Source organism: Silene latifolia, chromosome 9, assembly GCF_048544455.1.
Source record: "Silene latifolia isolate original U9 population chromosome 9, ASM4854445v1, whole genome shotgun sequence".
Lineage (NCBI taxonomy): Eukaryota > Viridiplantae > Streptophyta > Magnoliopsida > Caryophyllales > Caryophyllaceae > Silene > Silene latifolia.
In genome coordinates this window covers 103,041,008-103,053,849 of record NC_133534.1, presented here as the reverse complement: position 1 = coordinate 103,053,849, position 12,842 = coordinate 103,041,008, and the positions used below count along the sequence as shown (strand labels likewise).

General features: G+C 38.0%; 1 protein-coding gene across 1 annotated transcript; it reads left to right on the top strand.

Annotated features, from left to right (window-relative positions):
• The first annotated feature begins 1,599 nt into the window (after positions 1 to 1,599).
• On the top strand, positions 1,600 to 2,436 carry LOC141601427 (uncharacterized). Its single transcript, XM_074421711.1, has one exon. It carries the CDS (start codon positions 1,600 to 1,602, stop codon positions 2,434 to 2,436), a length of 837 nt encoding a protein of 278 aa, XP_074277812.1.
• Positions 2,437 to 12,842: the final 10,406 nt, after the last annotated feature.

Sequence of the window (12,842 nt, the reverse complement as noted above, 5' to 3'; positions counted from 1 at the left end):
TCTCTTCAGCTTGATCCTACTAATGAGCACTTGCAGATGGAAGAAACTGATTTAACTCAACATTATTGTACCCTCAAAAAAGCTGAACTCAGTATGTTAAGCCAGAGGGCTAAGGAGCATGATATTAAGGATATGGATGGGTGCACTTCCTATTTTTTCTCTAAAGTGGCTATCAGAAGAAGTACTAACAATATTGCAAAAATCCAATATATGTTTGGAACCTGGTGCACTGATGCTGATTCTATTGAAGATGCATTTCTTGGTTATTACAAACATTTATTAGGCTCTCCTGGCACGGTTGTTGATCCTGATTTGGGTGTTTTACAAGCTGGTCCCTGCCTTGATTTAACACACCAGCATGCTCTTACCCTTCCCATTAGTCCAACTGAGATAAAAGATGCCTTGTTCTCTATTGCCTCGAATAAAAGCCCTGGCCCTGACGGCTTCTCATCTGGTTTTTTCAATAGTGCTTGGGACAACATTCAGAAAGATTTCACTAATGCTGTGTTGGATTTCTTTTGCACAGGAAAGCTTTTGAAGAGTATTAACTCTACTCTCATAACCTTAATTCCTATGAAAGCTCACCCAACTTCAGTTCTTGATTACAGACCTATATCTTGTTGCTCTACTATATATAAAACCATTAGTAAAATTCTTGCTAATAGAATTAGAACTGTCCTTCCTATCTTAGTTGGCCCGGAACAAGCTGCCTTCGTGAAGGGGAGATCTATCTTTGATAATACTCTGCTTACTCAAGAGCTTGTTAGGGGCTATTCTAGGAGTCACATCTCTCCCAGATGTATGATTAAAATAGATATACAGAAGGCCTTCGACTCTGTGAACTGGGGATTCTTACAGAAAATGCTGGAGGCTCTGGGATTTCCTGCTCAGTTCATTCATTGGATTACAGTTTGTGTTACTAATGCTCACTACTCCCTCAAAATCAATGGTAGTTCTGTTGGATATTTCTCTGGTAAGAAAGGTCTACGACAAGGCGACCCAATGTCACCATTGCTTTTTGTTTTAAGTATGGAAATCCTGTCCAGAATTTTACGCGGCCTGCAGTTTAACATGCATCCTAAATGTGCTAGAAGCAAGCTATCCCATCTCCTTTTTGCTGACGACTTACTCATTTTCTCCAGAGGTGATTTGAAGTCTGTTAGGGCAATCATTCAGGGCATTGACATGTTCACATCTTAGTCTGGATTGAAAGCTAATGTTACGAAATCTAGCATCTATTTTGGTGGTGTGAACTCTACAGACATAAATGCTATTCTCCAGGACACTAAATTCACCGAGGGGCAGTTCCCATTTCGTTACCTGGGTACTCCTCTCCACTCTTCCAGGTTAACTCGGGCTATGCACCACTCTCTCCTTCAAAAAATACAGGGAAAAATCTCTCACTGGGCAAGTCAAACTCTATCTTATGCTAGCAAATTACAATTGATGAACTCAACTATTTTTGGCCATGAGAGTTTCTGGTGCTCCTGTTTATTCCTACCAGCAGGCATAATTAAACATATTGAACAGCTTTGCAGACAGTTCTTGTGGGGATATAAGTAAGGGGACAAGTGTATGGTATTTTTTACTTGGGACAAGATGTTTATATCCTCCAGTGCAGGGGGCTTTGACATTCGAGAAATTTTGAGTTGGAACAAATGTTTAATGCTTAAACATTTCTGGAAATTACTATCTAGTCAGAGCTCTATTTGGACTGTATGGGCAACTGCCTATCTTGTCAAGGGCGCTGATATTTGGACCATTGTTCCTTTGGCTTCCTCTTCTCCTCTCTGGAAAAAAATCCTGTTTACCAGAGATCATTTTATTCAGCAGGTAGGAGGGGTTCGCCAGGCTCAGCGATTCTTCTATGCTTCCACTACACATCACAAACTCCATATGAAGAAGTGTTACCAGCATTTTAGGAAGCAGCAATTTACTTTGTACTGGACTAAAGCTCTTCAAGACAGTGTTGTTATCCCTAGGCATCGCTTTATCACTGTGTTGGCTATGCAACATGGTCTATCTACCATTGACAACATCTGTAAGCGAGGCTATTGCATCCCTAATAGATGTGCTCTCTGTTTGAAGGCTTGCGAATCCCAGCTGCACCTTTTCTTTCAATGCGAGTTTTCTGGGCAGGTTCTTCAAGCTATCCTAACTTGGCAAGGTATCACTCATGCTCCACTCATTCTTAATCATGAACTTAGAAGATTGTCTAAGCTCACTGGTAGAGGACGGAGGAAGAAATGGGCCCGTTGCGCTTTGGCAGCCGTGGTTTACAGTTTATGGCAGGAGCGTAATGCCCGAATATTTACTGATACACATGCTACTTTAGAGCAACTTCTTCATAAAATTAAAACTCTCGTCAGAATCCGTCTTTTATCTAATCTTAATAGTGTAAATAGTGAGGAGATTATCCTCGCTTTAGAGTCGTAGTTTTCCTTATTTTGTTTCACCTATTGGTGCTTCCTTTGTAAGTTTGGTTCCTTTCTTTATTGAAAGATCGCTAATTCTTGCAAAAAAAAAAATTAAAAAAAAACATCCTCAAGTACCTACGAAGGACTAAGGATTGGGTATTGACTTATAAAGGAGATACTAAGCTATGTGCAATCGGTTACGCAGATGCTAGCTTCCAAACAGATCGAGATGATTCGAAATCTCGGTCTGGATTCGTCTTTACTCTTAATGGTGATGCGGTCAGCTGGAAGATTTCCAAACAGAATATTGTAGCAGATTCTACTACTGAATCCGAGTACTATGCCGCTTCAGAAGCAGCAAAGGAAGCTATATGGATGCATCAATTCTTGCAAGGACTAACCATAGTTCCTAGTTCGAATGACCCAATCACCATCTATTGTGACAATAGAGGTGCCATCTTCCAGGCTAAGGAGCCTAAGTCTAGCAACAAGTCTAGACATGTACATCGGAAGGCTCACCTGATCCGTGATTACGTGGAGCAAGAAGAGATAGTGATTGACAAGATAGCTTCGGATGACAACATCGCGGATCCTCTAACTAAACCATTGTCATATGATAAGCTTGAAGGGCACGTTATTTCCATAGGAATTAAACGTGTTCCTGAGTTGTACTAGTTGATTATGGATTCGATACATTATCTTTTTCATATGCTATTTATAACTTCATCGTTTTTCATATTTTGTTTTTCATGTGGATTGTACGACAACATTGAACGCCACAAAGTGAACTGAATTACATTATATTTGTTTTAGTCCGTAATCGCCTACATGAGCTGATAACTCTGGCTATTATTTTGTGAAGTTGATTGATGGTGGGTTCAACGAGCCATAAGTCAAACAGTTGGCTGATCGATCACAGATGCGAGTTATAACGATACCTCGTAGGACAAATTGTGCCAACGTAATGGAGTCCTAAATGTTTAAAAACATTCGGTGCCAGGTCGTGGATTGGACGTCCATTGTGTTCCTAGAGTCGATTCTTTTGACTATCGACTGTCTCTTGAGATTAAGGCAGTTTTTGGGTGACTTTGGTTTCTTTCTCATGGTCGACCGTAACAGGAGGCTAAGCAGACTTTCACTGGGTCATTTCATACTGTGCTTATATCTGCAGGATTCGAGTTGAAGAAAATATCCAACCTTTATCAGGTTTAGTCATTTCTCAGGGCCACTCGAGGAGTTGTAACTGAAATGCATGGCCATGCTCGAATGATGATTCGTTTATCAGTTAAGTTACTCTCTAGTCGGGAAAACCACTCTTGATATTGATCACTTGTAAAATACGACCTTTGTGAATACGGATTTTGCAAATTGTTTTACATTGAGTGGGAGAAATTTTAGGATATGAGAATCGGTTATCGCACATACACTTGTGAGGACAAGTGGGAGTTTGTTGGAGCTTGTGTTCTCCACAGTTAGTGTGATAACATATATAAATCTCTTATAGGTTCACAAGGGTATACTTCGTATTTTATCAGTTGATTAACGTTTACTTAATAACAGTTGGCTGGCTAGAAGTTTGACGTTATTATCATACTGATGGCGGTGATCAACTGGTCCCTAAAAGTCACACCTAAAGGATGTGTTTGTGAGATGTGATTGTATGAAAATATAATCACATTGATGCCTTATATGACTAAAAGGTTAGTTCATGTATTTGACTAAAAAGTTAGTCAATGTGATGACGAGACGATTATTTAATACAATTAAATAATACCAGCTGAGACGAATTAATTGTTAAATTCGTAAATTGAATATAAATTGTTATATTTAATTAATGTATATAATGTTAGCTTAAACGAATTAAGATGTTAATTCGTAATTAAACGTAACCAGTTATATTTAATTAGCGAATTATAAATATGTTATATTTATAGTTAATGTTTATATTATGCGAAATTGTCATAATAAAATGTTGACAGACCGGTATTAATAAATCGACTACAAACTATTGTGTATAGACTTATTAATACATGTCGACATAAATTGACAATTAAGATAATTAATACACATTTATACATTTAGAAAACCAACCTAAAATAAGAAGAAATTTTTCTCCTTATTTTTGGTGGTTGGTGGAAAAAACCGAAATAAGAGAAAAAAGGGAAGAATAATATCTTCCCCTAATTTCATCTCATTTGCACGGTTTTAAAAGGAAAAAGAGGGAGATCATTTTCTCATATTCTTTTGACCTAATTCTCTCATAAAAAAAAACACAAAACCCTAAAATTAATTTATAATTTTGGGGATCTCTTTCTAGCAAGAACAAGGGCATTTCACAAAACATTTTGGGTGCAACGATTAGGAGAATATCGATTTCGATATTGTTCTTAGGCCATTTTGCTAGGACCAAAGGTTAATTCTAAATCTCTATATTCTTTTGTTTATGTAATTTCGTTTATGACTAGCAATTTCATATTTATAATTTCGTTATAATCCGAAATTCTTGATGAAGTATACTGATATTTCCCACATATAACTCAACCCTGGGATACGAATGGATAATCAAGGGAGCCGACTCCATAGTCTTGCCACAAAAAATTTGCCGCATTTCCACTCACCGAACAATTATCTTATTCCTGTCTCCCGACTTGCCAAGATAATCGTCAATGATCAACAAAATCCATATGAAGACCGCTCCTCCTTAGTTATACCGTCTTACCCCTTTGCCTTTGAAGAATTCACAACCGATGATCCAAATGTTGTGGAAGGCAATGATTACTTGACTAAGTTCATGAAGCATGTCCATAAGGAGGCTTACCAGGATCGGGCCAATGTCTACTATGCCCAATATGCACCACTCTTTCACCTTGATATGCAAGGACTTCTTGACCCTAAGATTCCTCTGTCGGATTGGGTGGATAGGAAGGTATTATTTCCTCAAGCCTCCTAAGATGAATAAAGGGAAAACCGAGTTCCTAGGAGTGAGGAACATGGCGATGATGAACATGGGGAGAGTAGTAGAGAAAGCAATGAAGAAAGTGATCAAAGTTCAAGTGATGATGATGATGATGATGCCGCCGGATCTTTGGAGGATGATGATGATGATATCACGATGAGTGATGGTTGACTGTTGACTAGCGAAAAAAGGACGACACAATTAAAGAGTTGATGACTTCCATAGCATCTTATCTTATACCATTGTGAGTCTCCTACCCCTCCTTTTACTTTACTTCTTATCTCATTATTACATACTTTACATGACTAGTAGTTAGAGCATTTAGAGAGTCATTTTTGGACTCTTTATGGCTAAGAGTTTTTGAGTCCCAGCAACATCAAAGGACTCACACCTCGGCAACATTGAGGTGACTATTTTTTTTCTCCCACCATGAAGAATCCAAAATGACAAATCATATGCATTGCATACATAACTTATGAATAATATTCCCAATTTTTACACTAGCAATAGTGTTTCGTTTGGTTTGGGGAAGTTCATTCATAAGCAACCCGAGTTAATTCAAATTAGCTCTCCAACCTAATAGAAAGCATGCATCATGTAGAATAGCTTAGTTTGCATCATGTGTAATATATATCATGTGGTATCCATTTAGTATAAAATTCATGCATTTCATATAGCTTCATGCATTTGCATTTGCATTTGCAGAAATTTCCTACCATTTTGTCCATTGAGGACAATTTCCACATTAGTGTGGAGATGAGAAATTCTAATATCTAACCTATATTATAAAAATGATAAAAATTGAAAATTTTCAAAATTCCAAAAACATGTTCTTCTTAGCATAGACTTTTTTATACATGTTTGTTTGTCACTCTTATCACATGGGACGACTACGCCACATTCGAAGCATAAGGGATATAATGAAGACCGCATGGTATGATCTTTCTAAATCTCCTTCTCCCTTTCTTATATGTTAATGACAACGTGGATACTTTTTGATGATGGGGTCTATACCTATGGGATATTAGGAGTTGGATTTAGTTTATATGGCATAATACTTGATAGAATCATATGCATTAGAATTATATATATGTTAGTTGCATCATGGCATGTAGTTGCATGGTAGAAATGTTATTGTGAAAATGCCTAATTTGGAAACTTGACAAGTGTATATATGGCCCTTGTAGATAATTTTTCTCCTTGAGACTTTGTTTGCTAGAATACTCTCAAGACTCCCTAGGATGTGTCATACTAGTATCTTTTGATCCATGGACAAAGGCCTAGTCAAGAGTACATTGTGGTGTGATAATTCCTTGGCTACCGTTTATTCCAAGGTGACCTTCGACGCCATGCAACCGTTCTTTCACTTCTATCATCATTTTGTCAACCAAAAGGGAATGGGCACTATAATCATCAAATTGAGTTCAAATGCCAGTGAATATAAAAAAGGTTTGCAATTTTATCAATGAACTAAGGAGCACAAAATAGACTCCTATGCTTTTCTAGAGTACCCTTGCTACATATGGGATTACTTTCAATGTTTAAATGTCATATCAAAGCCAGAAAGTCAAAATGCCAAAGTATCAAATGTAAAAATGGCAAGAAATGTTCTTCAATTGTCAAATGCTACGAAAATGGGGGGGAAAATAACCAAAAAGCAAACTACCATCGTGAAACTCAACTATCTTGATCCCTTTATCCATTAATGATCCTATATTTGTTGCATGGTGGAGAGGGGACAACCCTTCTTCTTGTCTAGGCAAGAGGGGGAATCCCGCGATCCTTCAGTGTTTTCTAACACCATAGGGAAATTACTCTTGACGAAAGCATTTAGCAATTGTGGACGAAACTAGCCTAGTTTAACACAACTTAGAGGTGACTTATTTGTATCCTCTTAGACTTAGTAACTTGAAGAACTAATATCTATGGTGAAATGTGTACCCTTAAATTGCTTCCCTTTTAGTTGATTTTCGCCACTTAGATGAGGAAAGTGGTTATTCTTTTGTAAATGCATCCTCTGACAAGTTTTGTGTGCTTAATGTTTGGATGCATCGCCATTTTAGAAAGCCCCACCTTGTCTTGCAAGAAGGCATCTTACCTCAGAGATGTCTTGTTGTGATCTCAAAGGGGCGGAGTGAGACCCGCTAATTGTCTCACATCGGCTAGTTATTAGAGTAATATAAATAAAGGTCATAGTTTTAGTCACCTCTTTACTCGGGACGAGCAAAGGTTCGGTTTGGGGATATTTGATGTGACTCGTATTTATGCACATTTAGTCCCTAACTAGCCCTGTTCATATGCTTTCTAGCATGCATTAGGGCCGTTTCTTATCTTTAAATTCCTATGTTGTGTATTATATGATGTTTTGTGCCCTTGGTAGGAGAGGAGTGTTAGCCTGGCTTAAACGGAGAAAACGGAGCTAAATTGATCGCATCTAACGACCACGCAACAAGGAGGAGACCAATACTAAAGGCCTAAGTCATTAAAAAAATTAAATGGGCAATGATGAAGGACCCCCACGACCTCTGGAGGACTCCCATGAGTTAGGGGGCAGCCAAATAAAAGAAGTAGGAAAACTGCACTTCATGACGTGCCTCCCAATGCTAAGGACGGGCGTCCTAAACCTTAGCCCGAGCGTCCCTAAGGCAGGACAAGCGTCTCTCAGTGCAGGATGGGCGTCCATCAGAAGGAGGTCGTGCAGCCCAAGCTAGGACTTGTAAGGCGTTGAACTTTATTTAAGGGGCTTAATCGTCATTTAAGCCCTTAGTTAACCTAATGCGTGTACTTAGTATAAATACTCCTTTGTAAGAGGAGATTAAAAAGAAGTCAATTAGATATTAGAGAGAGATTAGACATCAATTAGCGTAATTACACTTTAATCCTTCCTTAATTATTGTTCAAGATTTCTTAGATCTAGTTGGGTAATTGAAGATTATTTAGGTTTTTATTGGAGAATTGACAGCTCTCCATCATCAATCAAAGTTTTATTCTATTATTCTTTGCTTTCCATTTGCTCATCTTAAGATTGGTATAAATTCTTTACTACTTACTTAAGTATTGCTTATTGCTTTACTCTTCCATCATGTTTATACTTGTTAAGATGATTGACACCATTGTTAACATGTTTTCAATGATAATGAGTTAGTAGTTCCCTAACTAGGGTTAATGGGGGATTAGTGGAGTTAATCATAGGGTAGATCTATACTTAATAAGTTCATATGAATGCCTGCTTGTGGTAATTTCAACTTATGCACATGTTATGCTTGATGAAATAATGCTTGATTGACAACCTAGCATGATTCTCTTATCCTTTCAATAAGACTTGTAAGACATAAACTAACTCAAGGCTAGTTAGACCATGCATATAGTTGAATAGAAAAAGCCAAGTCGATATAGGTATTGTAAAGTTTTGATCAACTTGGCTCCGAGACCTAAGTCTCCCTAGGAATTATAAGATATAAACTAACTCGATTCCATTATAACAATAATTGCTTGCATCTATGTAACTTATTTATGTGATCTCGTCATGATTCTTGTATGAACCCATGACACCCTAGTGTTTTTAATCAATTGTTTACAACTCTATTTTCTTACTTTGCTTTGCTTTCATTTATTTACTTTTCCTTTGTTAAGTAGTTTAAATTGAAAATATCAACCTCAACCCACATTGTGACACTAAGACATGGCTATTTACAACCGATGAGTCAATACAAAACCCATTCATTGGGATCCGACCTCTACTTACCACTCAACTAAGAGTAGTTTGTTGAGATTATAAATATTGTTTGAGGGTATATAATAGACGACAATTCTAGAGCTACGTCATATAACCACTACTCCAACTCTTACACATTACCGTAAAATGACATACTTCTCTGTACATGCACCTATCTCCAAAATCATAACTCACGATCCATAATTGTTACACAGACTCACACTAGATCCTTTTTTTATTGCCGCAAAAGTCATCAATAACTTAACATGATACTAATTCCCAACACTCCATACCCACTATCCCGAAAATAGATTAAGAACCACCTACCATTTCCAGTCCTGTACCTATTGTTCCATAAATCTCTTGCCACAACTACGTCAACCAAAGCCTCCTATACAACCAGATCAAAAGTACTCCAACAACCTCTCACAACTGTGCCCCATCAACAGAATATCACTATATGGTGACAACAACAAACACATATGCAAGTCTCCTCCATATCATACTCTACCCTCACTCCCAAGCCAAAAATGGTTAGAGAGATCAATAAACAAAACAACGACCAATATGACCAAACTGAAACTTACAGGCAACAGCAGTAAAACAAGACAACAATCTATGTAACTGATATACACTTTCGAAAGTTCGTCTCATAAGTATCCCGCCTAGTCCACCACAACTGATGACGTCACCTTATCACTGCGACCAATAGCCGCACCGCAGCGCGAAAGTACCCCCATCGCAACACGGAGTACCGTGCCTAGATCGCAACCCGGAACACAACAACTATATTACCAACACAAGAGTCCCGATACAACAATCATTTCATGACTCATCCAACCACCATTACCCTTTTTGAAAACCGTCCTATTAGGTTACTATACACAACATATGACACGGAACACTTAGAGAAAAACATTATGACTATCACACCATACAACTACTCGTAAGGTCAGAACCCCACACAAACACTTACACACATCATAGGCCCATAATAGAATCTAACTAGCCAATCCTGATCAGGTAAGTTACCATTTGATAATGGATATCTCTCACCTGAGCTTAACTCAGATGCCATTCATAAGTTATTCTCCCATCTGCATAATTATCACCACTCGACAAACGCAACCATATCATAAGTACCCAACTACTAGCAAACACCCCATATATCCACATCTTATACTCCCTCATAACCATATATACCAATCAGGCCTCCACAAAATCAACCTCTTTAGAACGACTAACTTCCCTTTTTAGCATCATCCTTAACCACTATTGACAACATCACGACACCACCATCTTGCATATAACTACACTCTTACCATCACCTCTAAATATAACAACTCCTTTCCTATCTTTGGTTACGATCCCGAATAACAAACATCAAGTCCATCAACAACATTTACCTCAGCATTCATTCCAATTCTGTCCTCGATTGTATCATCACCAACCTCACCACCCAAAGTCTCATATCGTGCACATACTCTACTGATCAGGACAACAGTTGGTCATCACACATCCAATCAAACACATTTATAAATGCTCAACAAACAACTAGTTAGTGGTAAGTCGAGGTCGATCCATGGGACGGTGTGCTTTAGGTTCTATGTCTATCTATCTCAATTTATGCTAGTGTCACAATTGATTATGGTTTGTAGTTGTGTTCTAGACTAATAAAAGCAATAAAGTAAAGCAAGCAATAAAAGGAAAGATGTAAACAATTGATTAGAAGCGCTAGGATATCATGGGGTCATAGGGGATTCATGGTATTGATCATACAAACATGTTTACAATTATAAGCAAGCAATTAATGTTGTGGAGGAGCCGAGTTGGTTTATGTCTTACGGTTCATAGGAAGGGTTGGGTCCCGGAGCCGAATCGATTAGATTGTACAACACCTACAAGTCGACTTACTTTCCTCCTATTCAACTTCTATGCATGGTCTAACAAGGCTCGAGTTGGTTTATATCTTACAAGTCAAGTTGAGTAGATAAGAGATGGTTGTAAATGCAAGGATTCAAAGGCTTAGCATTTCATCAAACATAACATGTGCATAAAGTTGACATCACAACAAGCAAGCAATTTAATCATGTGAACATATTAGATTAAGCATGAATCAATCCCATGTTGGTTTCCCTTAATTACCCATTAATCCTAGCTAAAAGAAACTACTCACTCATTATTATGGGAAACATGTCATTAATGGTGTCAATCATCAAAACAAGTATAAACATGATAATAGAATGAAGAAATGAATAATAAAGATTAAAGAGTAAATGAATTATACCAAACTTGAGATGATCCAAATAATAAAGCAAAGAATAATAGAAGAAACTTGATTAATTGATGAAGGGTTGTCAATCCTCCAATAATAACCCAATAATCTTCAATTACCCAAAAGTAACAAGCTCGAACAATAATTAAGGAGAGATTAATGTGTAATTTGTGGAAAGATTAAAGAGCAATCTATTCTAATCTACTCCTAATTGAATCTAAGGAAGGATTTGTTCTAGCTAAGAGAGATCCCCTGGATTATTACAAATGGGGTTTTTATAGTAGGGATTCATTAGGTTAACTAAGGCTAAATTAGCAATTACGCTTTTGAGTTTATAGCAGGGAAACACTAGTCTTTTTAGAAGGATGGGCATCTTTCACAAAGAAAGACGAAGACGAAAGTTGCTGTGAGAGAATCCGGGCGTCCAAGGAGGAAGACGGGCGGATTGTTGTGGTGGTGTACGGGCGTCTTTGTGGGAATCCGCTCGGATTCTTTGGAGGAATCCGGGCGTCTTTGTGGCTGGGACGCATGGGTTGTCACTTCAGGACGGGCGTCTTGTGGGTAAGCCGCTCGTCTTCTGTGGCAGCATCCTATTTCTTCGCTTCCTTTTTATTCTTGTGGGATTGGTCTTTAGTTCTCGCTTCCTCTTCATACTAGTCCATCAAACATCGTCAAATAGCTTCCGAATACTCACGAAAGACAGGAATTTCCGCCTTATTATCTTCTTTCCTACAAATCATATGAAATGCGATAGAAAAGCAAATATGAAGGTTTTGACAGATAGAATGGCCATAGAATGTTATAATAGTATGCAAAATAGGCTCAATTAGGGGACTAAATATGCTCAAATGACGGTCACATCAAATATCCCCAAACCGAACCTTTAGTCGTCCCGAGTAAAGAGGTGACTAAAACTAGACCTTTATTTAAACTATCCTACTAATATAACCGATATGAGACAATTAGCGGGTATCACTCCACCCCTTCAACTCACAACAAGACAACCATGAGGTAGGATGCCTTCTTACAAGGCAAGGTGGGGCTTGCCAAAATGGCGACACATCCAAACATTAAGGACACAAAACAAGTAATGGATGCATCTACAAAAGAATAGCCACTTTCCTCATCTAAGTGGCGGAAATTATCTACAAGAGAAGCAATTCAAGGTTACACACTCCTTCATAGATATGGTTTCTTCAAACTACTAAGCCTAGAAGGATACCAATAAATCACCTCCAAGTTGTGTCAAGCTAGGGTACCTTTGTCCTCAATCGTTAAATGCTTTTGTCAAGAGTAGACTCCCTATGGTGTTAGAAACACTGGAGGATCGCGGAATTCTCCCTCTTGCCTAGACAAGAAGAAGGGTCGTCCCCTCTCTACCATGCACAAAAATGGATACGATGGATAAAGGGATCAATAGATATTTGAGTTTCACTTTGGGAGTTTGCTTTCATTTTTGTTTTTCCCCCCAAATTCATG